Raw genomic sequence first — 27254 nt, forward strand, 5'->3', positions numbered from 1 at the left:
CTAAGTTATTTCAGTATTGAGCAGTCTGACCTCCTGGGCCCCACCGGTCAAATCAGGCGAAGCAACGGCATTCAAGCCTCACAAAATGAAGGGCACTGTAAGAGTCTTCTGTGTTAGTGACACGACAAGGATCTCTACATGCTGACAGCAAAGGCTGCTCCACATGGGAACGTGAGATGAAATGAAGGAGGGAAGGAATGTACAGTCCAGGGAGAGATGGAAAAGGGTTCAGAGAAACAGGCTGCTCCCTGCCAAGCAGGGTAAGAGTAGTGCTGCCATTGATGAGTCCACTCCTGTGACACCAGCAGGTGAAGCTTTTCAGAGCCTGTTGGGACTGTGACCTGGGCAGGATGGGATTAACAGTGTAATACAACCTCCCTAGGCTGGCAGAAAGGGCAAGATCAATATAGCTAGTGGATTAGGCCTAGAATAGAAGTGCGTGAAGCCTGCAGCCTGTTCGGCTTGGCTTTCCTCTTCCAAATCACTTATGCAGCAAGTATGTTTAGAACGAGAAGATTCTTAGCAGACCTATGTGTGCTAAGGGCTTGCACTGCTCCTGACAGACATTAGTACACCAGTTCTTTTGGAAAAGCACTGGTTGTAGCTGGATGGGGCCAGTAGTAGGGGTGGATGCATATCCAGCAGCTGTCTCAGCTTCTTGAAACAAGCCTATGTGCTTGAGCCTGGGCTGGAGAACTTGATTACAGATTATAAAAAGCCTGTTGTGTTTATGCTGGCTAAAGGCATTAGAAAGCAAAGCAGGATATTTAGGGTGCTCATTTGCATATCACTGAGGCAATGCAAGGCTTAGCTGGCTTTTGCATTTGCAGAGAGATTTTCTGTGGATTCCCTGATCACATGGGCTTACAGAGGTTCACCCACAAATAGTTCCCTCTTACCAACAGGAGAGCAGCACATTTCCATGGCCTCAACATGCCTTTCAGCTCTATCCAGATAGCCTCAATCCCAGCACCACTCTTGTTTCATTAAGCCCCTCTGATGCACAGCCCTGCATGCCTGCCAGATCAAATTATAAATACTGGGAATTTCAATGAGACTGGAACTATATTTGGAAGGGCTTAGCGTAAGCAGCAGCATGGGAGCTCCCCGTTCCTTTGGTGTTTGTAGGTCATGTCAGATGTGATGTAATCAGAGCAGCAAGGCTTTCACAAAGCTTCAGGAGTCTCTTGGTGCTGCTAGAGAAATGGAAATGTTGTCTATACATGGGTCTGTTTCAAACCTGAACCAATCTGAGGCATGGCCCATATTCAGGACCATAGTATATCTAACAAACCTGCACAAACAGCACATGAGGGTGGTTCATCTAGATAAGGCCTGACATCTTGCAGTGACATCTGCCACTGCAGTTCCTTGTTCTTTCTCTGTACTGCACACACCACACACAGAGCTCTTTGCTGCATCCCAAAGCTGAACAAAGCAAAGGTCCTAGGGAAGAAGTTGGCATTAATACTCCTCTTTCGTAGGTGGGAGTCAGAACTCAGTTAAAGGGCATTCTTCCATCTTGGCTCATGCTCTCTTCATCAGATCTTGCTCTGCAACTTGGTGCTAGAAGGGTATTAAAATTGATTTGCTGTGACACATTTAAATCCTACAATGATTCAGGGATTAGCATTAAAGAAACACAGTCTGGGTAACTGCTGAGGGAGCAGGAGGTTGACTGGGTGGGCCTGGTTGAGATGCCTTGCCATGCTCTGTCCTAACAACTGACAGCTTTGTGCTTAAACTAGTTCCATAAAGTTGTCCTTGAGTCAGGCACTGTTTGCTAGAGATAAAGAGTTGCAGATCTACTCTGGGACAGCAGCTAGAAAAGGGGGTCAGGAGCAACCTGCTTTTCTACTTTGCTTCTTCCTTTTCTCTACTTGTATAGAGAGTTTCTCAGATACTTGCTCACCCGTAAAGGTGATAGAAGCCACTCCAACATTTATTGTGCCAGTGCAAATTTCAGACACCTTTCCCATACTGACCACGTTCTGAAGGAAACTTACGTAGGTACATGCAACCATTTTTGGCTGAGCTAGTAATGATTTCTAAGGCCCCTGTCACACAACAACAACAAAAAAGGTGGCTTGTAAGTTGTGACCAAAAACTCAGGGACTGAGCTGGGAGACCTGGAAGTAGCAATCCTATTCGTGCAAGACAGCAAAAGGTGCAGACCAGACACTGAATCACATGACTGAGACAGGACAACTCCAAAGGACTGGAAAGTGACTGTAGCTGGTAAAAAACTGCAGGGAGATAAAAGGGCAAGGAAGAGTTCAGCTGCCGGTTTCATTTGCATTGCAAATAGAAATTGAGTTGGGCAGATGAAACCCTGGGCAGAACATTCATGCAAACTATCGCCTAATGCCTGCAGGATCATGGATAACATGACATACCTTCAGGTAACCTCCGCTCTGAATGCAGGTTCCTGTGAATGAAGAGATACATGGGGGTAAATAATGAAGTTAATTCAAATCCTGATTTTACAGGTATAAACCTTGTATGCTAAATCAACCTCTTCTCTTAATATACACATTTACAATGGCTGATCTTATAAGAAAATTCAGGAGCCAACAGTGGATGCACACGTCAGGCAGTGGTAAGCCTTATTCCCCACACAATTCTGCCATTACTTTCCTCATCCTGGCTGCTGGAACACAGCACAAATAAGCTCCATAAATCCAACTTGCCCTCAAACTTCTCATATTGCACTAAGGGAAACTGCAAGAGGCTGCCAAAGGCTATTCACCTTTGAGAGTCCTGACTCTTTACAGCCTTCTGTCTGCTGACCAGGGGATATTGCCTCAGCAGCAGCTCCTGTTTGAGGACCAGCTTCTTTCTTTCTAACCCATGCTGGCACTGGCTTAGAAAGAAGCTGCTTTGACTTTTGCTCACTAAGACTTTGATCTCTTCCTGACTTTGTCCTGGTAAGTCTCTGTAGCAAAAACGCGTCCCTTTGAAACAGAACGAGGGGACCAGCGCAGGAAATGTGAACGTGGTGGTACTTCCATCAAGAATTGTAAGCAAATGACCCCGATATGGTGAAGGCATCATAGGGTACGAGCTTAAATTCCTTTTTAATTCTCTTGGTTTTCCTGCTCTAGCCTGCCGTTCATGGCTTCAGAGCACTTATGCACATCACCATTTGCATCGCCTCCAGATTTGGCCCACTGTAGGGAGGGGAGGAAGCAGGTCTCCAGCAGGTGGCACTCAGGGCTGTCCCATACCCAGCATTGCTGTCCATGAGAAAAAAAATATCCAAACAATGGAACATTTGCCAAAAGGAGAAAGGAAATAAAAAAAAGTTATTTAACCCTGTGTAATATTTAAAGAGATTGTTATCATCTCATAGTGGTGTATTTAATGAAGGACAATGTGACAGTTCATGTGTAAATCAACCAGGATGAAATATGCATTATATGTAAACTGTTATGTTTCTCCAGTCACTTTCAAACTAGGATTATCTCTAGCTATTGGTTAAGTTCAAGGAAAAGGATTAGCTACACAGGTGTAGACAAAATAGGAAGCACGGAGTAATGAATACCCAAAGCAATTCAAAGCAAAAGTCAAGCCAGAAATGCAGGTCATGGCAGAACTCAAACAGCAACCAGAAGACATATGCCTTAACTAGATTCTTCTGCCAATGGTCTCCTCTTCTCCAGAGCCAAAGATCTGCAAGCAATACCATTTTCTACTAAACAATGGCCTTACAATACTGACTTGGCCACCTTCTACCCTGCTACTCAAGTCCCACTGTTTTGACAAAGATTGTTAAATGTTGCCTTGTAAACATCACCAGCAACTTTTCAGGGGCAGTGGGGAGGAGGAAGATTTAAGTATCTCCATTAATGTTTGCTCTGCTCTTCTGCCAGTGGTTTCTTCCCCCACAACTAGAATCTGGCCACCCAAAGAAGTGATTCAGCACTTGGTAAAGCTAGCAGGGTGGGAACTTTTTAAAACAAGCTTGGAGAGATAAAACAGTGGTTGTGAAATTCGGCTAACTATCCAAAGTCCTAGCGTCTGCTCTGGGTGTGCTGCTCTGCCATGGAGGGACCTTCAAAGCTCTAACTGACAGCAAATTGAAGGATGTGAAGAGCTGCTCCAAGAGGGAACTAGTAATAACCATTCCTGGCCACTAGAAACAGAAGCAAGGAGAGATCCAGTTTGTATGGAAATGTTTCAGCAAGAGCAGAGAGCATCTTCAGCAGGGAAGGAAAGTTTGATTCAGCAGCAAATTAAGGAGTTTGTGCTTGTATAAAGGTTCAGGAAGATAGAAACTATTTTGGTTACTGAAAGGTCCTCCAAGGCTGCTGCCAGGCAGACCTGTCACTGATCTGGAAGAACAGGCATGAAGAAACGGATTCTCTCCTCATCCTTTTTTGTCCTGAGCCAAATGCTTCAGTACTCAGCACGGCTCAGTGCAGAGCTATGGGAACGGGCTCCACCCAGCTGTAACGCTGCAGAGGAGTTGCAGCCTTGCTTTGTATTTCTCAGGCAAGAGATGGCAATGAACTGTGGTTGCAGAGAGAGAGAAAGAAACACAGAACTCTACCTCCTGCACACGTTCATAAAACTAGCCAATCCTCTCCCAAATCACTCTTCTCACTCCCATCTCCACCCTGCTGGAGCTGCCTCTGTGGGACACTTCCAAGTAGGGGAGAGGTTGCGGCTCTCTGTTGTTGCCATTTTGGGAATGTTGTTTTATAGATTGGACTTGCTGTGGTTTGGGTGAAATGAAAGAGTTTGGCATAAAATCTCAAAAAGTCAAACAAACAGGCTCTTTTTCAGGAGCTTTTTCCACGTGTTTTTTTCCAGAGAGACTTTTTATAAATTCTTTTTAAACACAAAGTGATTTAAGGTGTCTTGTTCCTACCCACCCACCAAGTGTCAGAGGCCAGCCGATTACAGGGCACCTCTCAATGCACCCTCTTTATTATGCCCGTGGTAGGTTCAGATCCACATTTGAAGGAAAGTGAGACCCTCTGCAATGAAGAACTTGAAAAGGCTGTGAGATATCTGAAGGCACCCACCATTTCTGCACTGCAAGGACTCAGCACCAGCTCTTACTTCAAGGACCAGCTGCTTTGAAAGCTATTGCTGTCTGTAGCTATCAGCTACCTCTGCTCAGCAGAAAACCTAAAATGGTCCAATAACCCTTATCCTGCAAACTGCAGGACTGAGCTCGCTCCCAAGTTCCCTGTCTTTACTTAGTCTTCCTTAGGAAAAGATGTCAGCAAAGCCAATGGACGAGCTCCTAAGAGGCAACGACCACTGGTATCTTCCCCCGAATGGCAAGAAGGACTAAGTCAGGACAGAGCTGAAACCGGTCTTGGGGAAAACAGAACTCCTCTGGGGTAGAAGCAGGACTGACACCCTGGTGGGTGGATTACAGTTTTGATGATGTACTGTTTGATGAGAAATTGTTCACTGAAATCAATGACTTCACTCTCCAAATAATATCCCGTGCCAAAGGCAAAACCCTTCACTGAACTGACTGTGCTGGCTGTTGTACAGCACTGGGGAAATACAGTTTTTAAGAGCATGGCAAAGAATGGATGTCTTAAAGATGCATTGGGGCTCCATTTAGGATCCTAACCTCTAATCTGCCCAATTAATCTGATGAAACAGATGTGAAGGAGGAAGAACAGCCAGTCTCCTAGGAATCACAGAGACATTAGAAGGATATACTTGCCAGATGTTGAAAGTTTGTTATCTGGAATGCCTCCTCCCTCCCTAACCGGACTTTCTGGTTCCATTTCCATGCACCCTGAACTACACCATGCAGCAACACGCAGTTTTGAAAACACTATTCAGGCACTCAGTACTCACTTGCATTGCAGTGGCAAAAGATGGTTCTGCCAGTCAGAAAAAAAGGTGGTGATTCAGAGATCTTCCAGTTGACAGAGCTGCTTTGCAGCTCTGTGCTTTGGTCCCTGCACTGTCTGGGAGAGGAATGTGCAGTGTCACTGCTCCAGTCACACTGCTAGCAGCCTAATGACGCTGGGAAGGACATTCCTTGAGGCTGTTTCTTTGGAAAAAAACTGCTTTAGGGGGGAATCCCTGCAATGCTGGTGCCCTGTGCTCCACTTTATCCTAATGGCTCTCACTAGTATCAGGGAAGGGCACTGGGATGAATTAACTTAGTCAAATTAAGGCAGGCGGGAGCAGGGGTGAAGGAAGGAGATAAAATCTAGGACAACATACCCAGCCGTGGGATATGTGCCAGGCCTGGGGGAGAGTCCTCTGAGGGGAAGGAACAGTCTCAAAGGGTAAACAGAGGAGGACAATCCTGTCTTGACCTTATGGGGGCAGTCTGGGTGCAATCACAGTCACCACTCATAAGTTCCCCCTGGGATATTTAAGATGAGGAAAACAAAACAGCAGAAGTGAGCTGGACTGTAAAAGGACAGGCTGAAACATAAGATACTGGAACCTGTTATTTCTTCAACGCTCTTCTTTATTTTGCAGGGAACCTAGAAGTCCAGCAGGGGCTAAGTAATCCCAAACATACACACCAATGACACAAGAAATCCTGTTCCGAGATGGAGCAAATAATAACCAGTTTTGAAAAAAGGATTTTCTGGGAAAAGGCAAGGGAAATACAAAACAGCACCCTGCTTTAAAAATATAAATGAGATGTCACTCATTTGAAATGCACAGGCTACAACTGCTGAAAAGGAGTGAGAGATCAGAGTCCCATTCCAGCCCCACACAGTAAGAAGACATCAAATAAAAAATGGTACATGAGATACCATTCACTATCACCAAGCTAATCACACAAAATCTAGCCTCCTCCCTGCTCAACATGCCCTTAAAGACCTAGCCTTGGAAATTCAATACTAGCAGAACTGTGCCTTGTTGGGATGTAATGCAGTTGGTGGTTTTTGAGAACTGTACCCACTGAGTTTGTGGGACAATGCATTGTTCATTGTTTCGATATAGTTAATTGAAACTGGCATTTAATCAGCTCTCCTTTTTCAAGGAGCCTCAGTGCAACCCTTCTGCACAACACTATGTCCCACAGCATTCATAAATGGGGCATCCAATAGTCAGGCTGTGACATGTAAGTGCAACAAGGCATTGGTGGCACTCAAGCTGCATCATAATGGACTCAAGAGTGATAAAGCACCAAGATCCCAAATATTACCTCTGCACAGTCTCATTTACAACCTACCACTGAGCTGGTGAGTGTTAAGAAACATCCTGCAGGACTAAGAGGTGTTTTTCCAAATGGAATTGACGAGAATATGCTCAGCTAATGATTCTTTGATGTAGCTTCTTATATGGCATCACTGATACAAGTTTTATGGATGCAGTTGCTATAACAACGTAATGCACAGTGGTTAAATATAGCAGCTCCTATTTTCCACTCAGTTTGCTCTGCCCTAAGCAGACAAGGACTATTCTTTTCTGTTCTAGCTGGGATGAAATGGATTTGATAGCTTACTAAAGAAAAGAAGTGGTACAGTCCTTCCTCCCCCGCACAAAGACCATTCCTCTCTACCCTAAGCAAGCAAGCAAACAACAAAACCAACCACCCCTCATTTGCTAGGCTACTGGGCAAGAGGGCTTGTTTAAAATTAAAATGTACAATGACTCATGCAAAACTAAACCACCTCAATATTACATGTGACCTCAGTGCAAACACTGTCATTTTGAAGCGCAGGAAAGAGAAGTTCTCAAATATTCCTGTCACGTAGTATTTACCATGCCTATTTCTGTAGCACCTAGTGACCAGCCAAATGCTGAGAGGGGAGTAAAGTGACCTCAATGTCACTCAAGATCTGCTCTTCCTCCTGATGTGTGTAAAGGATCCAGCCTCTCTTGGTCACAGGGAAAGTTCCTATTCTGGGGGATAAGAGAATGATGTTGCCAAATCAAGGTGACAGGGAAAGAAGCAGAGCTACAGAGGACTGCTTCCAAATCTCCCTTCTCTTCTACAGTGGGATTTTCTTGGGTTTGGGTTGGGTTTTTTTTTTCAGTCTGGAAGCCAGAACTGAAATACTCCCAGGGGAGACTGAAATTAAATAGCAATTTGTGTTCCTCTCCCATCCTGTTTTTTCTTATTTTTCCCTTGCAGAAGAACAAATCCACCCTCAAACCTTGGCATTTCACAGTTCCTCCCAGATCTGAAGCCTAGACACAAAGCAGCAGCTGGGCTCCCTGCAAGCTGTCAGGAGGAAGGCTGCTGCAAGGGGAAGGGCACATTTCTTCTGAATAGTTCCTGCTCCTTTGAACATAACCTCTGTTCCAGACACTAGAAAGAATATTTATGCCCTTAGCAGATAATACTGAGCATCTGCTCAGCTATGACCATTTCCTGAACTGTTTTGTTCCTTGAAGCTCTTCAGTAATTTGTACATCCTGAAGCAAAAAGTTGTGGGATGGGTCACACAGCCTGTTCTACCCCTGCTTTTGCAGAAAATAATCTCTTAGGTAGTGGGCACAAGTCTGTCTCCCACAGACTGGGAGCACCCAAAAGAGCTGAGGATCACTGCACCAGCCCTCTGCTTCATCCTTTCCACTTACAGCCACACTGGAGGCAGAACCCTGCAGACCTTGTTTCAAGATGGTTAATAAACACATTGCACATGATACCTGGAGGGAAGGGTTCATTTGCCTTTTTCTTGCCATGCAGCACTGGGGCCCCTGGGGCAGCAACCACTGTTTTGCAAAGCTCTGCTGGCAGGGATGGGAGTGAGAAGCCTCAGCATACGCTCCTAGCGTTGCCTGTACTAGCCGATATGTGAGAACTCATCAGGGCACTGAAAATCAGGAGAGATACAGTCACGCTCTACTTCCTCCATGGCACAAACTGAAAAATAATGAGGACAAGCAAGCCACTAAAAATAAACTTAACCTTTCAGCCGCCACAGCATCACTCCTGCCACATGCAGATGACTGGGCCACCATGCTTATTTCTGCTGATTCAGGACTGGAAGAGAGACAAGACGTAAACCAGCCCTTAGTTAATGAGACCTGCTTATACTCTGGTATCCCTATCAGCATGTATCTCATCAGGCCAAGACAATGTTCTGCTGTAGGCTAAGGACTAATGCAAAGGTCTGAGTTCAAGGGGCTTGCAGATAACCAATACTTCCTAGTAAGGTACTCCAAGACAAGAAGAGGGTTAACATCCCCACTGCACACACAGGAAATCTAAAGCACCGAGGTGGGAAAGTGATGTCTGCACAGCCACAAAATGAGACAACAGTAGAGTTGTGATCAAAATAGAGTTTTCCTTAACTTTTTCATACATAATTCAGCTGCTAGCTTGGTTCTCCCTGTACCTTTTCAGGATGTAGGGAGACACCTAACAATCTGCCCTCCATTCCTATTTGCAGGACATACAGTGGCTGACTGAGCAAACAGAGGTCCAGGCAGCTGGAAGCTCTAGTCCCTCTGTGCCAATGGTGTGAGCATCAGTCATCAACCTCTGTTCCTCACTCACTCCTCAAATAACACTGTGCAGTGGAAATAACACTGGAAAGCATCTCCCCACTTAGCCCAAACAAACATACTGTTGGCTTTCGCTCCACCCCCTTTCTTTCTGTTAGACTATTTCAGAAGTTGCTGGGAAAAGCCATGATCCCCTCTAACACTGACTTCCAGCCATCAGAGAGCATCAAAGCCTTTCAACATCTTCCCAGAGATGCTCAGTATGTCACAGCACAGCTTCCATGGCACTGCAGCTTTCTCTAGGCAAGTGAGAAAGGCAAACCACTGTGATGCTGCTAGCAAGGAGAGTCAGAGAATTGCACAAATGATTCAGAAAACAAATGGGTGCTAAAAATACAAGATATACTTGCAAAGAATTCTTCTCATGCCTGGAAAAGGCAGGGGCAGCTCTGGAGGAGAGATCTCTAGGACACAATGAGGTCTGAATGTACAGAGGATTAAAATAAAATACAGTACCTGTCCTGCCAGCAAAATTTGGGTGATTTTAATACAAGACATTTTTGTCTAGAAACCTTCCTACATCACAGCACAGAGGTTCTCAGAACGTAAAGAATAAAGAGGGGAAGGAAGAAATTGACTTAGGAAGAGTGGTAAATAGGGACAGCTCCAGCGACAGAGCAATGTCCTTTGGTCAGAGAGGTAAATTCAGGTACCTGGAGAGGATGGCAACATCCTCTGGAACAATGGTGCAGAACTTTTCAAAACCCAACTACCACCAGCTCAGGCATCAGCTATTCACACACTCTCCTCAAACCAGAAGTGCAAAGTGATCTGTTGCATATTCTACTGGGATCAAGGACAGGAAGAGTAAAGAGGGCCCAGTTAAAGGGAGACCAGCAAAGCACCAGCAGATGGAATAACAAAGGATGCTGTACGTCATTTACAGAGCTGTGAGAGTTTCTCCAAACAGTACTGAGTCCCACAGCCTGGCACTCAGCAGTGAAGTAAATACTGCTTTTAGTTTTCTGCTTACAAACGAACATCACGTTCACCCTGTAACACCACAGTGAGGCATTCAATGAAAAGTGCACAACACTGTACCTTAAAGCAGTGTAAAGAGAAATGTGGTTAGCGTGACCACTCACTCCTCCCGCATCAAAGGTTACCACCTGCAATAAGACCACAAAACAATCATCATTTTGAAGAAGGAGATTGTGCAGTTACCAACTTTGACATCTAACACACCACTGTCTCAGCCCATTGAATCTAAAGAGTTGTTCTTGTGTTGCACAATGAGGCCTTGTGTGTGAACTCATGCTACAGGAACACAACTAAACAAACAAGACACTCTGGAACTCGATGACTACACAATGTAACAGCTTGAACAACAGAAACATGACAAATAGCATGTTCCTGCTGGCAGGATGCACTTGTTACTTATTACAGGGCCAAAAGGTTACTTTCAAAGTGGTCTGTTGCAAACTTGCTCCTGACCCAAGAGGTCCAGCTCTATGAATCAGTCACTCCTGGGTGGATTACAGGGTGAAACTATAGTTTCTTGTGCTGTGAATTAGGACATACTGCTTTAACAAGCAACACAATCACATCCTACTATCCTGACTGTAATGAGGCTTCATCACAGGATAACATAGTGATAAATAATCTGGTATGAGAATAAGCCTTTTTAAAGAATCAGCTGACTGCACTTTTTGTACAACCAAGTCAGGCTTTCTGCTGAATGAGAAGATCATATTGTTTATTGCTTCTCTGCAGGGAGAAATGGGAACTTCATAATGCAGAAGTAATGTGTGAACACAGCACTAACAAGACACTGTCCAAAGCACAGAATACCCTTGGCTCCCTGCCCTCAGACCTACCAATGATGTGTCAGGGGTGAAGCATCCACCTTAGGAGCTCACTCGGCACAGTACTGTGAGGTGGGTACTTAAAGGCTCCAGCTTCCAACTTAGAAGACAAACTGGCCATGCAAAGTGTTGAGCAGACAGGGTATGTGTGCTGGTAGGCTTTCCAGATCGTAAAAATGACAGTCCTTGGACAGTCTAAAGTTAGGTATTTGCTCTGGGAGAGGCCAGCAGCAGAGCTCTCCACAGCTCCCTTCTCTATGACCAGGAAGAAATCATAACCTCCCCACACTTCAATCAATGTCTGCTTCCTTGCCAGCTTGTTCTCTCTTCAGGGAAGGAAATCCTACTGCCTTGCTTACTCACCACAGCTCCCTTCTCAAAATGTATTTTATATGCAGGGCCTGAAGTACTGGGTTAAAGATCAAGGGAAGATCCAAAGCCGCTCTGCAACTCGCTACTCCACCCTCCAACAGGAGAGGCCCTCTCAAACACAGGGGTTATTGTGTAAAGAGGGAGAGGAAACACAGACAGTGATAAGAAATACTTAAAAACCCACAAACTCCAGACAAGCCTGCTTATAAACCCATCTACCCATTACAAGTCCAGAGTTAGACTTCCCAGTTTGCCCAGTGCCTCCCTAAGGATATCAGCTTTTTGAGTAGCTCATTTGGGAAAGACGTTAAATTCTGCAGAGCTCAGGGAATGAGCACAGCACCCTGTATTTTGCAGATAAGAAAAAGCATGCTCTGAAGCCACTCCTACCTAGAGTGGCACTTTCCTAAGATGACAACATATCACACTCACTGTGGCAGAATAAATTCCTATGCAGGTGAATAACCCTGTGAGTCTGCTAAGGGCTGGACTTGCACTAAACCTCTTTACTAAACAGGGTCAGAGAAAGGGTTTGTCTTTTCTGCTTGGTCATTTATTTTCATGTAACCTGTGCAAATATAACATTTTAAAGACTACTACTCTGCTGTCAAATGCCGTTGAAATTAGCCAATGGACTCTGAAGTCTTTTGAAACATGCATGTGCACACACATATAAATACAATTGCATTATTCTTGTTTCCTTAGGAAACCAAGCTAAAAACCGAAGGCAAGCCAAACCACACGTTTTTCCTTCTATGGAGGGTACAAGAGAACAAATCAGAAGACTGAGATAAGAGACTATAGTGAGCAGACTAAATAAGCTAATCATTGTTCTGACAAAACTGGCTCAGGCCAACTGTGGGAGCACATGGCTGGATTAGGAAATATTCTTGACATGGAAATTATGTGTTCAGAAACACCTTAGGAGGTTTTTCTTCTTGGCATCTGTTTTGAAATAGGAGCTGCTGTTCTTAGTGCTGCTGGGCTTACGTAACATCTGAACTAGCTAAAAAGATTACATGGAGTTAATTTTCAGTTGATGTTGTCTAATTTACTGTTAGGACATTTGCACCTGAATTGCCTGTGTCTTCAAATACACAAATTTGTAAGTACAATTCCCTAGGTATCTGCATACTGACCTGGCCATGGTGGCATTCACTTTATCTGCAAAGAGAACACCTTTGAAACATTTGCTCTTCACCTTTAGAGAGCCCTCTCAGCACAGAGGCTGCCTCTGAGACCGCAGTGATGTCCTGCCTATCCAGTGTGTAGTTGCTAGGTCTGCTGTCTAAACAGGGCACCGATTCTACAGAATCACTGCGGTGCTTGTGACTTAAAGCAGGCAGCAATCACATGTAAATATATTCCTCTGGCTTCAGGGATACATTTCATCGATAACCAATCTGAATTTCTTTCCCACATGCTGAAAATACTTTCACATGGGAGCATTTGCTTCTTCCACATGGTGCAGCTAGCTGGTGTGCTTGCTTTTAACGCATAACCTGAACCAGGCTGATGATGAAATCAAACAAACAATCAGTGCAGGATGAGAAAACCTGAACATCTTGAAACTGTCTGGGTTAAAAACAGGCTTAGCCAGTTCTAGGAGCAAAAGGCTGGGATAGGAAATATACTTGATGTGGAAATTATTGCTCAATGAAATCTTTAGGGCAAGAGGGAGTTCCCTCCCCACACCTGTTCTGAAATGGGAGCCGCTGCTGTTGGTGTTGCTGGGTTTTCTTCTGGGTGACCTTGGTATTCAGGAAATGGAGCTTTCACTAGTGGAAGCCAGAGCAACAGCCAAGACAAACAGGTCCAGAAATCCCTTCCGGAGGGGGGAGAGCACAGAGGAAATTGCTCAATTACTAGCAGAAGAGAAAACTCCTGAGAGGTCTGGAGTCCATGGCCCCTCTACACAGCATGTGCATTGGAGGAAAAAAAGACTCAAAGCTGTGGGTTTCCCTCACTCTTCCTGGTGTCATTCAGTGCTTCAAAGCAAGCACACATCTGCTCAAGTAGACTGGTGGGGATAGAAATGTCTCCTTCCTTTTAAAGAAGGGCCATCCCATAAAACGCCATAGCAAGCAACTTCGTTTCTAATGGCCTTCCTCTAAGCATCATTTCACAGGCCTGTCTTACACTTGCAGAAGCCAGTGATATTCAAACTCTCTTTGAGTCTCTTGTGTGTTTGGAGATGTCTCTTGTTGCTACTAAAGCAGAGAAGCTAAACATTTAAAAGAATGGACAATTGGGCGAAAATGGAAAAATCTAATTGTGATCAACACCCCAGTGTCCACTTGGTTTGAGCTGCAAATGTGTAACCCAAGGGTGTGCCACCTCTTAGAATGAAAGGGCCCAGGGGCCTCCCACTCACATACCCCAAAGCACACCTGAGGAGACCGCAACGTAAGTAAGGAAGGTAGGAAAAGGGATGCCATAGTCTGTCCCAGCTCTGTTGCCTCCTCTAGCAAACTCCACATGCTGCGCTCCAAATCTGGTGTTCTGCAAAAGCACTTAAAATCCTCTACAAACATCACACATTCAAATGCTCTGGATTTTTAGGAGTGTAAGGGATGAGATCCAAAACATGAGCTGAACTCACCCTCTCAAATATAAGCTCCAACCTGAATGCCATTTGTGGAAGGATCTGGCTTTCTATGCTGATTTGGAGCTGACCCAAGACAATGGGACTCTTCAACAACAGTTGTATAGATGATGTTTTCATCACTCCATAGCAGAAAGCAGCTTGTAAGAACATGGTATTGCTGAATTCTGGTCTTGGCACTGTGTTTTCCCAAAACAGTCTGAATGTCACCTCCCAATCCAAGATCTGCTATCACCAAACCTTAGATCCTGAAGTGTAGGATTTCATAATCTAGAGCCGGCCTGGGGCTCACAATACTACGTAACTTATTTTTTTACAGGCCGAATACTTTCTAACATGGATTGAGACAGACTAGCCTTGGCTGCCTTTCCCAGCAATACTGGCTTTTGCTTATAAATTCAGCAGGCAGGAAATAATTTCCAGTCTATAAATTAGTTTTGGCTTTGAGTACACTGATCGTTAATTTCTGCGTCTGCACTATTTAATGTAGACCTTGGATGAAATATGTCCCTGTAGCTCTCAAAAAGATTGAGTTACTCACGAACTTCCAGGGCAATTGAGGAAATGAGTAACCATGCAATGGAACAAAACTACGCATACCATGGTGTGCCTCCTTGCCTTGCAAGCTTTACTTTCAGGCATGGTGGAATTGCAGCTTGCTTCTCCACTGCCAGATGACACATACATTCAGTAAATAAAATATATCATTGTCTATGCTATGACTATGGGGAGAATTGGGGAAAGTTGTCCCACTGGGATAGCTAAACCAATACATGTCCTCCCATCACATTAACTCCATTGAGTTAAGTCTCCTGCGTTTGAAACCCTGTTAGCTTATGTTTTGACAAGGCTCTTTTAAAAGGTTAAGCCACTTCTATCAATTTCACCACTCCTGTCAGTTTACTTTTCAAGGCAAGGCCATTATCTCAGGACAGCAGAGATGCTCTAAGAGTGTCTAATGGATAGCAAGCTCTGAAGTTTTAAAATGCAGTGTGTTCAGCAAAGGTAATTTAGGTGCCTGCATTGCTGTTCTTGGCAAACTAGGTCTGCTCAAATGAATGGTATTATAGCAAACATCTGAAACCCATGTGATTACTTGGGACATTTAAAATAATGTAAGTTTACCGAGCAGTTCATTACTACCATCCCTGAGAAGGTGCTTCAGTTGCCTTTAGTACTGTTTTGCTACAGTAATTTGTCCTCCCTGCTGCTCAGGGAAGTGCTGAGGGGAAACACAGTGGGCCCTGCCACAGTGTTCCTTATTATTACCACTACACCCGGCACCCGCAGCACAGCGGGGAGAGTTCTAGTGCCTGTGCATGTTTCTTGCTTTGAAAACCCCACACTTTATTTTTCAGCTCATGCTATGTTAGTGGCAGACTCCTGCCTCCTCCAGCACAAACACCTTGAGTTTAATTTTCTCTGAGGCAAAGACCTAATCCTTTCTAATCATCTAGAGGAGTTCCAGGGTTTTGAGAATTTCTGCTGGGCTTCTGGTGCACTTGCCCTAGTGCCCATGAGAGTCACAAACATGCAATACAAATCCTCTTGTGCTTGGAGCTTTCAGAATAGATTAAAACATATCTATTCATGGGGCCAAAAGGCACAAAAAGAGTCCAGGAAAACTGTATTTGTCTCTGTGCACAGCAATGAATTTCATGGAAAATTAGCCTCAGAATCAATACAAAGTTGGATGCATGATGCTGGTTTTTCTGTGCTCATGGGGCTTTCATGCTACAGGAGATGTGGTTTCTTGTTTTGTGAATTGCTGAAAGGCTTTAAGAGTTTTGTGATTTTGCTGCTCATCAGTGTGTGACAGTGACATGCCTGATCACAGCAAGGTTCAACAGAAAAGAACAGAACACAACCTTTTCCATGCTTAGGCCTTTATTCCTATTCTGTGGGAAAGAAACCCCAAATGATACCAGTGCTAGGAAATCTCACCGGTTTAATATTCTTCAATCACGACCTATAACCCTGCTAATCTAGCTCTGTAACAGAGGCCTGCCAACGTACTTCAAATCTAAGCCTAAATGTAAGCCTAAACCCCAGAAGGGCTCTCTTCATCAACGAAACCTAGCAACAGGGACAAAATGGTTGCTTTAAAATGTAGAAAACATTTGAGGAGTTAGTAAAGCAAAATTCCTCCACTGTCCATTTTCCACTAGGAAGCAAAGAAAGATCTCAAGAGAGAAAAGATACAGCCAAACTACATCATCATCCTTTTCCATCTTTTTCAGTGGAGCAATTCTATTTGTTCTGAACTTTTAGCAATTGTCTGAAGTGTTTGAAAAAGAATCAGAATGACCATGTCTTACTTGTCAAGACATAAGAGCTGTACAAATACTCACAAAGAGTCTTAAACTACAAAATGCAAAATTGCTCTCAGGTATCATTTTAGACCTGAAATTCAGCTGGTCTCATTCAGAGGGTCTTCTACAATTAATGAACCCCAAGATCTACTACAGTGAAACTTAAGAGTTCCAACAGAGTTTGCAGTTTTTAACCAATTTGAAGCTTTTACTTCAGTGAAGGCTGGTGACACTACAACCCAGAAGTGGCTTCATAAGATCTAGCTAGAGAAATGGATAAACTTTATAAAGCAAATATTTCAAAATGACTAAATATACTCTCCCCCTGTCCTCGGATATTTCACAGAGATCCGGAAGCAAAATCCTAACTTTAAAGACTTCAAAGAAAGCTTTCAGAGGGAAGGAAAAGGCCTAGAACACTAGCCCAAAAGTAACATGGAAATTGCCTATGCTGTAGAAAGTGTCACATTACCAGGTTGATGTTATTGGCTTCTATATGCTTTAGCACAAAGGCAGAGAGGAGCTGTGCGTCCCATTCAACAGCAGGATTATCCAGAAGATCCCTGAAAATGAGAAGTGCAATTAGTCACTTCACTGCTGAGAACTTTGTAAAGACCACGCTAGAGAAGAGGTATCTTCTTATCAGAGAATGAAATAAAGATAAATTTATTTACCATCTAAAACCACTGAACCTTACTTAAGAGTCTTACAAGCTTGTATATTGGAGGGTTGAAAGAGAAACAGCAGTTCCAACACCTCTTCATAGATTTGCCAAAGTCTCCCTTTCTTCTTACCATTAATGCAGACTTGCTGACTGCTTTTCTTCAAGCACATCTATTTTGTTCTGTGATTCTTGTTCTCTAATAATCCTGATCAAATTTCTTTCTCTCTTTATTTAAACCCCCTTTTAAAACACATTTTTCTGAAAGACTTTCCAATCATAAATTACTGGTGAATTAAATACAAAAAGTAACAAGCAAACTCACTCTCATTTATACAGGAATAACACATTAACCTCAACCAGTGGACAACACTCATAATTACATTGCATGGATTTGACAGTAGTTCTTCATCTGTTTATTTTAAGCCTTGCATACCAACTGGGTATGCAAAGCATACTGTGACCGAATACTCTGCCTCTGTATTTTAGATTGCAGGCTTCTAGGGGCGGGGACCATGAGCCAAATGCAAAATAACACCAGACAGCCAAGAGAATGATAACATATTTACACAACTGAGAGCTGAATTTGACCCCCCAGTCATTATATTTGAATGATGCCAAGAAAACATTGCTTGCAAAGTTAAAAAGGTTATTAGTAACAATAGGATAACACACAGCTGTTAAAGACCAATAATGACATGTTAAACTTGTCTTTTTCTCAGACCTTTTTCCTCCTCTGACCGTCTGATAATTGCTGTGAGGCTGTTTAGCACAGAAGTGACTACACAGACTTCTCACAGACCCATGGGTTTGGATCTGAGTTGATCCAGCTGTTTGCTGCAGAGAGCAGGGGTGCTACCTCGCAACACTCTTCAGGCCCTGCTGACTCCCCAGACAGCAAAGACTGTAACATCTGCAACAGAACAACAGGAAAACGTCTCCTTGGCACATTCCAAAGTAAAGCTCAGCCTAGGTCTTCATCAGATGTCTTCTGGCCACAAATTTTCCCACTGCTGTCAACAGTAGTAACAGTAGTAGAAGGAAGAGCCTAAAGTACACACTGACCATTAGCATTTTATCCATCGTGTTACATACTCCTGTTCAGCACAGGCCAAAACAATGTACTATTAGAAACCCCAGCAACAAGGGAAGGCGTTTCTACATTAGCGTACACGTTCTAGCTGTGGTCCCTGTAGTGGTATTACCAACAACAGAAATTCTTTTTGTTGTTTGCAATTCCCTCTTGTACAGACAGCATCTTTGCCTGATGTGTACAAAACATTCAAATTTCCGCATAGGAAAGATTTTTCAGTACATCTGGTGGCTGTCTCATCAACTTAACAAACCTGCAGCTCATCTGCTCAAGACAAAAACTTTCAGATACCATGTTTGAAGTGGCCCTGTTGACCCTGAAGGTATTACAAGTCCCACTATGTCACAGCAAGCTTTAAATGGAGCACATTTAAAAAATATGCTTCAACTAAAACATCCCCAGCAACATGCATACTGAGCAGAGTCTAAGTGCAAGTCTAACAGTGCTTCAGTTGTTTGAACGGTACCTCTGAGGTTATGTCAAGACTTAATCTGATTAATATTAAGTAGTAAATTAGTCAAAAAGAGATTCTTCACTGGCCACTTACAATGCAAATATCATTCCCCTTTTTGGACAGGGGTTAAATGAAGCTGTGGAGGAAGTGAAGAGTCTCATTAAAACAGGAGGGGTGCTCCAACAGTGAGAAGTTAGGAAAAAAAAAAAAAAAAAGCAGGGCTTGGAATTTATGATGTCCAGGAGGCTTTGGTATCATAGCCACTGCATCAGCTTTATTGGGCTGTCTCCAAAAAGGCTGCCGGGTAGTGGAGCAGGTTTTAACTAGTTTAGACAGATAAAGATCACCCTGGTCCAATGGAAATGAACAGCTGGAGGCAAGGGTTTAGAATCCCTGGAAACAAAACAATCTGAAGGCATGAGCAAATTAACTCCATGAACACTGAACTGATTAAGCTGGAATATTATGCAAAAAATTCTGCTTCTACCCACTTACAGCTGCTCATGGAGAGACCGCTCACTCCCAGTAAGGAAAAGGAATTCTTTTTCTTACATAGTATCTGTCAGGATTTGTCAGGCACCAAAGACAGAGAAGCTTATCTTGCCAAGCAAGACACGCATGTACATAAGCACATTTATAACTCATTAATAGCCATGATGGCCCACTGAAGCGTTCTTAGCTCATTCTGCAAACATGCAAAGCAACACACAACTTAAATGACATGCCCAAAGTCACTCAGAGAAGTCAGTAGCAGGACTGGCAATACATTAATCTAGATTTCTCCTGGAAATTACTTTTTTAATTTTTTTTGGTAAGTGTTTGCATAATATTTTGAAAAGCCAAACATTCGAGCATTCCCATGATAGTAGGGACCCAAGAGAAAGCATGAGACTGATAACTTTCTGCCTGTGCTCTGGATATCAACAATTGGGTATGGATAAGAATGAAAAGGCGACTAAAGAAAACCAAGTTCATATACACCATAGAGAAATACACACAAGATACATTCTTACAGGAGGTCTCTAAATGCCCTAGGAACTTCGTAGGAGCATATAGACTTTGAAAACTGCTGTAGTTCACAAAATCATATATTTGGTACAAAAAAAATTTCCTAATATCATAAATCAGTCCTCACCAAACCTGAGAAATCCACTGGCTTGCTGCGCTATTGAAATAAGTTGCATTCATTGTGTTTTTACTTTCAGGACTTCATACCAGAAACATTCAGCATTTAAATGGTTAACTCCACAGTGCCTTTCTGGCTAAGGCTGATAATGCCTCCCAGCTCAAGGTCGAAGGGCTGGAATAAAGGACTATAAAGGAGTGAAAATTAGCACATTCCCTGGAGCAGACTGGAGCATGTCCCAGGAGACAGGGACCCCTCACCCACTCTCCCTGTCTTCTGCCCCAGAGAGCTCCTTGTTGCTGCTGTCAGTCACTGCCACAGATCAGGATATAAATCCTGCGCTTGAGGCCTCCCAGGTCACGCTGCTGGGGGGTGCTGGTGGGAAGGGTTGAGGAGTTTGGTCACTTGGCCTCACTTCCACCGAACTAGAACTATTACAGTCTGGAACTGATGTTTGTGGGCATTCCACATAACTGATACTGAATGCTGCCTGGATGCAGGCCTTGTTGACCTGGGAAAAATAGGGAGATGCATAAAAGACAAAAAAAATATTTTTAATGGAATAATGCTCCAGAAATGTTTTCCCAGCTATTTTCAGTGAAAGCCATGCTGTGCACTGTACAGGGAATTTACAGCTGTGCCAAGGGATCTACAGACTGAAGAGAGAGAGAAATGGAGAATTATGGTGTTGCAGTTGCTGCAGTACAGAGTAGTGCCTGTCTCTGCTCACTGATTTCCAATGAACTGGTTATGGGAAACATGTTCTGAAAAGAAAAACCTGTACTTTTCAATTTATCCATCCCTTGTTGGTAGTGAGAACCAGACAGGACCCCTGGTTTTCTCCTTATCACCTCCATGCTTTCCTCCTTGCCAAGCTGAGCAGACAGAGCAGACACTGGCTCCTGCAGCTCCCCTTCCCAAGGTTTGCATAGGAAGAATACCGTGGATGTCCCGGATATCCTGGCCCAGGCACCAGAGAGCTACAAGGGGGCCACAGAAAATCACATCAGCATGTTAAACCAAAATTCAACCTTGAGCAGATCTTGCCCAGTAGTCTTACAGCTGGCTGAATGAAAGAAATGTTAAAAATCACTGCCTGATGCCAGCTCCTCTCCAGGCCCCCTCTTGCCTGCTGTGGGCTGTGGAGCGTAGCTCCTCTTGTGCCTCAGCCTTGGCCATTAAAACACTGTGCATGTTGCCAGTTATACTAGGGTCATCTTTCTAGGAACATTTGTGCTCAAGATGGATAGATTCCTGTCATTTGGAAGGTCTCTGTTGGCCAAGACAGAGATTTAAAAAACTTCACAGATACATATTGCCAAGTTACACCCTTCTTACACGATATACTGCTCAATCCTTGGCCAATTTTCCACTGCTCATCTTCCACAGATCTTTTAGCAACAGCCAGTGCATTTATATGGACAATCTTCCTTCAAAGCCTTCCATGGAATTTATTCTGCTCATGAACAAAGTTCTCATGACTGCTCTAAAGGTTAAACTAAACAGTTAGTCTACATGATGTCTACGTGGCTTAACCAACAGCAATTGGGCCGTCCTATATGAAACACTTGCAGTTAGAATAACCTTGAGATCTGTCCTTCCTGAAACGTGTTGAATCGGAGAGTCCTCAGGCCCCTGGAAGCACTATGAAGCAGTGCCTCTTGTTATGTGAGTTACTCCGACGGGACTGGCAAGCACCCCTTCTGCCTTGACATGAAGCCTTTACAGGTGGCAAATAGGGAAGGGAGCGGAGTGACAATATGGTTCCTTCTAGAAGATGTTTAGGTCTCCATCAATATATTCTGAGACACCAGAGCAAAATTCTCAAGATACTCATGTGATTTTTCTACTACATAACCAAAAGGTTCAAGATGAAAAAGCTTTCCCATTTCTTATTGCCTTTTTATCCTGCAGCATAACCTTAATCAATCCAAGGCTAGGGACCAGGAAACATTTTTGCATATTTTTTCCTCCTTATCCCTCCTCTCCCCAATGAATGATTCTACATTAAATCATCACAAAGGTCGGTAGATTGATGGTGGATTACATAGGAAACAGGTGAACTGCTGCGCACTAAGTTCCCAGCTGAGAACAATGACCGCAATGTGTTTGTTGGAACAAAGGATGCCCTTTGTATAAAGTTAACTGTATGAAATGAACATCTGGGCAACTGAAACTGGATCAAAAAGCAAAAGATCCCACAGAACAAAATGACGTGAGTGCACAATTAGTGAAAAAGCCATGTGATGACTAGCGGCAATCAGTGACCTTTATATCATAGCATAACACTAATTGAAAAAACTGTGTAAACAGAAATTATTTCATGGTCTCTAAAGTAAAGCAGAGAATTTTTATTTTTGAGATTATGCTAAGATAAGACAGGCTAGCCCTAGATCTTAAAGCAGAGCCTCTAAATCCTTACATTCATAACTACTCATAAATTTCTCTTCCTATAATGGCCAATTACAGACAGGAGGGAAATGTTAATGTTAGGTTGCATGTACATCTCTGATTCAATTGAAAAAAAACCATTTAGACAAACGATCAGCATCTTGCAACATCATGTAATACAGGGAACAGATGCTGTGTGCTTATTGGAATGTGACAATCTACAATTTAGGAGATAAATGGACTAAAGTAGGATGTTAACTGTCACATGAAAAGCCACCTACTACAGAGAAGCTGAAATTTTTACACCAGCAGCTTCCTCCCTCTCCTGATAGTAAAGAAACCCAAATTATTCTGAGATTTGTATTTGCAGACAGAGATTTGTATATGCAGACAGAAACATCAGAATCTTAGGTTTTGGTGTAGGTAGAGGATAAAGGAAAATGTTGACTGGAATAGCAGAAATAAAATACACTTCAAATATTTCACAAATTAAAAAAAAAAACCAGAATGGACATAATCCTTTTTCCCCATCCTTTACTTTTGTAATGTGTAAGTCTGGACCTGCTTTTTACAAATTTCAAAGGTAAATTAAGTAAGTTTAGATGCCAGGTAAGTGTTGACATCACTAATGTGGCCATACAAGGCAGAAGTCATGTGTAAAGGGACAGAACACACAGACAGCACTCCGTTCAGCTTGCTCAAAAGTCCAGGCAAGCTGTGCATCCTTCTTCACTGAGCTATGCAGAAACATCGTGCACCTCTGACAGATAATATTCCAAGTACCTCCATAACTCCCCAAAGGTAAATGGTAATTAGTTCTCTAGGGAACAAACTTTTTGACTTGGGCGTGATCATGTGTTTCTGTTTGAGAAGTAAGTATCCTTTGGGTTTAAATTCAAAGGAATTATTACAGAACACAGGGCTTGTTGTTTGCAAAGACCTATCCAAATGTCCCTGTATTCATTCATTTTTTTTAAATAAATTATTGATGATTTCTCAGCAGAGATTGATGTCTATTCACAGAGATGACACAATTGCTTATCATAATTTGAAATCTGGTATTCATTTGACGTCTGTGCCTCAGAGCCTTGTTGATAAATTACAGCACAAAGCTCTGTAGGAACAAGTTCATATTCAATGCCTTTAAACAAAAACAATTGATGGTACCTTTCAAGAACAGAAATACATAGAAACCACAGCAGCTAAAGCTAGTTTTAAAAAGTAACTTTTAAAAACTAGTTTGGAAAGGCCATCAGGCCCTGCTGCGTATGACAGGAAACAAAATTCAGCTCAACTAATTCTGAATGGATTGCTCTGATTTAGTCACAGCTTTCTTATCATCCACTCTTCACACCAGTGAAATGGAAATAATTGTATGTTCACACCTATGTAAAGAAGTTTGAGATCCTTCTAAGAAAAGTGCTATTCCAGATTCTCTGATTTCCAGACCAAAATCTAAACCACACATCTTGGCAATCCAGGGTACTGGGAACTCCACAAACATGTCCTTTACTCCTGCATTGTCTTCCCATGGAATAGAGTTCAACATCTTATTCCTGACTTGAAGGTCTGGCCCAAAATATCTAAAAGACTGCGTAAAGCTCCAACATGATGAATACAGTGAACAGTTCTGCCCATATGGTGCAGAGGAACTCTGCCACAAGGGTAACGTCTTCTCAGGCAGTTAGGACTTCCTTAGGGACTGGTGCCAAACAGTGAATGGACTCCCAAACCACTTTGCTTTCAGCTGCAAATAGCAGGAATACTCCCTGGAACACACCCTTTTTAGCAGAAACACAGCAATATTTGAAGTTTTAAATGCCCCAGACTCTCCAGAGCACATAAGAAAGCTGAGACGTCAAGGCCAAATGCTACTCTAATAATGGAGACCCTGTTTGCCAAACCACATGACAGGGTTTTAGGTGCATCACCTACTGGGCACCTTGCTTTGGTCACTTGGTGGGCAAGATGTCACCGTGCAACACTGCAGCTAAGGAACACGGTTTCTAGAAGAGCCACACTAGTGGAGAACAGTATTTCTGGCATATGTCTACAACTCCTCATCTGATCCTTGATCTCACACAGCAAATCTCAAGTGGCAAACATGCACTTAGTACACATCGCTGCCCCAGCACTATGCTGCAACCATGCAACCTGCAAGAGGAGAAACAAGACCTGGGAGTCTCACATGCAAGTGAGACTCATGTTATTACTGTGCTGTGCATGTTACTGTGCTGTAACACGCTCAGGAACTAGTGTGAAGAACACATCAGAACCTGTGTAGTCATCATCACTGCTTGATTAACCACACAAGGCAATGAGCACCGAACACCTCGCTGCCATGCACAGCTCTGAACTCAGCTGCCAGAGGAAGGAGGGGCCTCTAGTTCATTCACTTCAACGTACACTGAGAAGTCCTACCTTCAATTTAAGTGGAAGTCTGCAACGGGTTGTTTGCAAGAACCATGCAGTGTATCTGAATCACCGGTGTAACTGGTAGTAACAAAAATTAAGTTCAAGTCCCTAAGGAGAATTCTTTAAAAAATAAAGCAGTTCTCCCCCTTAACTTTCACCCTTAAGTTGGGTGCTGTGTTTTATGCTACTTTTTACTCCCAAGTTTCATTCATGTTTGAGCTGCATTCATTTTGCACATATTCCACATGCCAAGCCAAGGCCAGTTACAGCCCTTTGTCCCCAACAGCCATTATGTGCCCAGAATATATTACGTGCCCATCGACTGAGTGGGGCCCACAGATTCCACACCAGTGACACATTTTCAACCAGCCATCATTTAGCCTGTTTCTAGCACAACCAGCAGTTTCCAGCACTACATGTTGCCAGTAACAACTTGTCAAGTGCTGGGCAAGAAGCTTCCCTTTCATTTTATAGAACCTGGACTTCTGTGTGATCTGTTGGGGGCCATTAACAGAGTTCACTGAAAAGATCAGAGGCCAGACTCAGTAGTCTCACGAGATTTGGGGGTGCCATGCTGAATTATGAGTCAGCAGTTCCTCCTCTGGGTCACTGAAATGTGGTTTGGGCAGCAGACAATAGTGCAGTGTGAAATGAAGTCAATTCTGCTCACATCTTGGAGAGGTATGCAGGAAAGCAGACCAGTAAAGTCCCTACCTAGTTCAGGAAAATAAGAACTCACCAACCTTTTTCTGAGGATCTGTTGGCAAAGTGCATTTCCAGTATTTGTCCCAAACGACTGACAAATAACAGATCTACTAGCAACATCTGGCAATCTCATCTGTAGACCTCAAATAAAAGAAACGTCTTCAAACACACAACTGATGGCGATCTTAGAGCACAACTGCTGAGCAAAGGTATATATGCAGTAATGCTTCAGTTCAGCACCTTCCCAAGGTCAAGAAGATGTTTGATGGAAATGCTCAGTGGAAAGCTTGAACAGTGCACGTGGACTACAGCAGTTGGTGGCTTTTGGGAATTTGGCTCCACGTTCCTAGAACAATCTGCTCTTGTCTATGTCAGCCCCTGGAGGGCGGAATAAACTGACGTGAAATCAGAAAAGGTGGGCTCTCCTCTAGTAACACCTAGCTCCCCAGGCTCAATTGCTTACCACTTCTGGATGTCTCTGGCCACTCTGATATTTCTGACAATAACTGGGGAAGAACATATACCCCATTTCTCCAAAAGCACCATCTGTACTATAAGGAGTGAGCATCATTATGCCTATATGAAATGACTGGGCAGTTCCCAGAACAGCTCATAGCAGTGCTCGCTTCCTCATTATTATTATTGGCTTTGCCATGTTGCCTAGGAATTTGTCTGGGGCCTAAGCTGTTCTGAGTGAGAACAAAAAGCCCAGCAATTCCACAATCAAAATTTATGTTTTAAAACTGAAATATAAATCACCAGAAAAACCAGGACTCTGAGGAGCAGACCGCAGGACTTCACTCCTCCCTTACTAATTTCTTTTGTTTTGTAAAATGCTTTGAAAAAAAAGAGCAGAGAAGCAGGTCAGAGTTTGGGACAGGGTACATTAGCACATGCACCAAGAAGCCACTCCCAACTAACATGAGTCCTGGCACCACTATTTCAAGAGGACTTCCAGTTTCAAACTGCTGGGCAGGAGGTCTCATTCTGGCTGAAGAGCAGTAAGTGCACAGGTGGAAGGGGAACGCAGTGTGTTCCTCGTAGTTTTTACTACAGTACTGGCACATGAAGTTCCTGACACACATCATAACATGTCCAGGACTCCACAGTGGAAAGGGTACAAACCCAAGCAGATGGAACAGCAACTCTCCCACAGCAGCCAGCATAATCCTTCAGAGGCAAATGACTGAAATACCACAACCTGTATATGCCAAATAAACCTAGTACCACTGCATCACAACCTTAATTTTACATCTGTTTGCTCTTGGAATGATAAATACGCCACACTATATAGTCAAAAACAGCAGTTCTGATTCTGGCCCAGGTGAGTCATACAGAACTTTGCCACTGATTTCGTGGCATGGGCCAGACCCTCAAAGACAAAGAGAGCCAAAAGCATAATCGCTCCTAGCAAAGAGATAAACCTTGATTTATTCCCCGTAACCAATAAACTGCAGTCAGAAACCTCAGGAGAAAGCTTGTAGCCAAATCAATCCCTCAGCCATTTTAATGAATCATCAAGGAAGAGAAAGCACAGAATAGTCACTTCATGGACATTTATTTCTCATGCCAAAACTTATGTAAATGCAGATGCAACTTCAGCAGAGATCTCAAGAGGATGATGGCCTGATTCCAAGCGCAGCTTCCCAAGTCACAACATTCCAGCTTCCCTGTAACAATTCCATCCAGAAAGAGGTTTCCTGACTCCTCAGCCTCCCACAACCACCCACCTCCTGCAATCCATTTGATCAATGCAATGATATAGGAGCATTACTTCTTAAAGTCATGGTGTACCCACCCTTTATAACACTGAGATTCTGATACCCTGAGCTCTCTAGCTGGGTGCAAATTTTATT

The 27254-nt window shown here is 43.3% G+C and overlaps 1 protein-coding gene across 3 annotated transcripts in view; it reads right to left on the reverse strand.

The window, feature by feature from the left end:
* The window catches only part of PIGL (phosphatidylinositol glycan anchor biosynthesis class L), a 62040-nt gene that overhangs the window by 4892 nt on the left and 29894 nt on the right, over positions 1-27254 (reverse strand). Inside the window, exons 3-6 of one of the 3 annotated variants that reach the window (XM_037372721.1) lie at positions 17026-17116; positions 10501-10568; positions 3143-3236; positions 2397-2428 (exon numbers count right to left, since the gene is read on the reverse strand). In XM_037372721.1, the coding sequence (XP_037228618.1) occupies positions 2399-2428; positions 3143-3236; positions 10501-10568; positions 17026-17116 (283 nt within the window). In that variant the 3' untranslated portion in view covers positions 2397-2398. The remainder of the gene's footprint in view (positions 1-2396; positions 2429-3142; positions 3237-10500; positions 10569-17025; positions 17117-27254) is intronic. The other 2 variants (XM_037372712.1, XM_037372731.1) reach the window with 2 other exon arrangements.

The sequence above is a fragment of the Falco rusticolus genome, chromosome 1 (genome assembly GCF_015220075.1).
Source record: "Falco rusticolus isolate bFalRus1 chromosome 1, bFalRus1.pri, whole genome shotgun sequence".
NCBI classification, from domain to species: domain Eukaryota; kingdom Metazoa; phylum Chordata; class Aves; order Falconiformes; family Falconidae; genus Falco; species Falco rusticolus.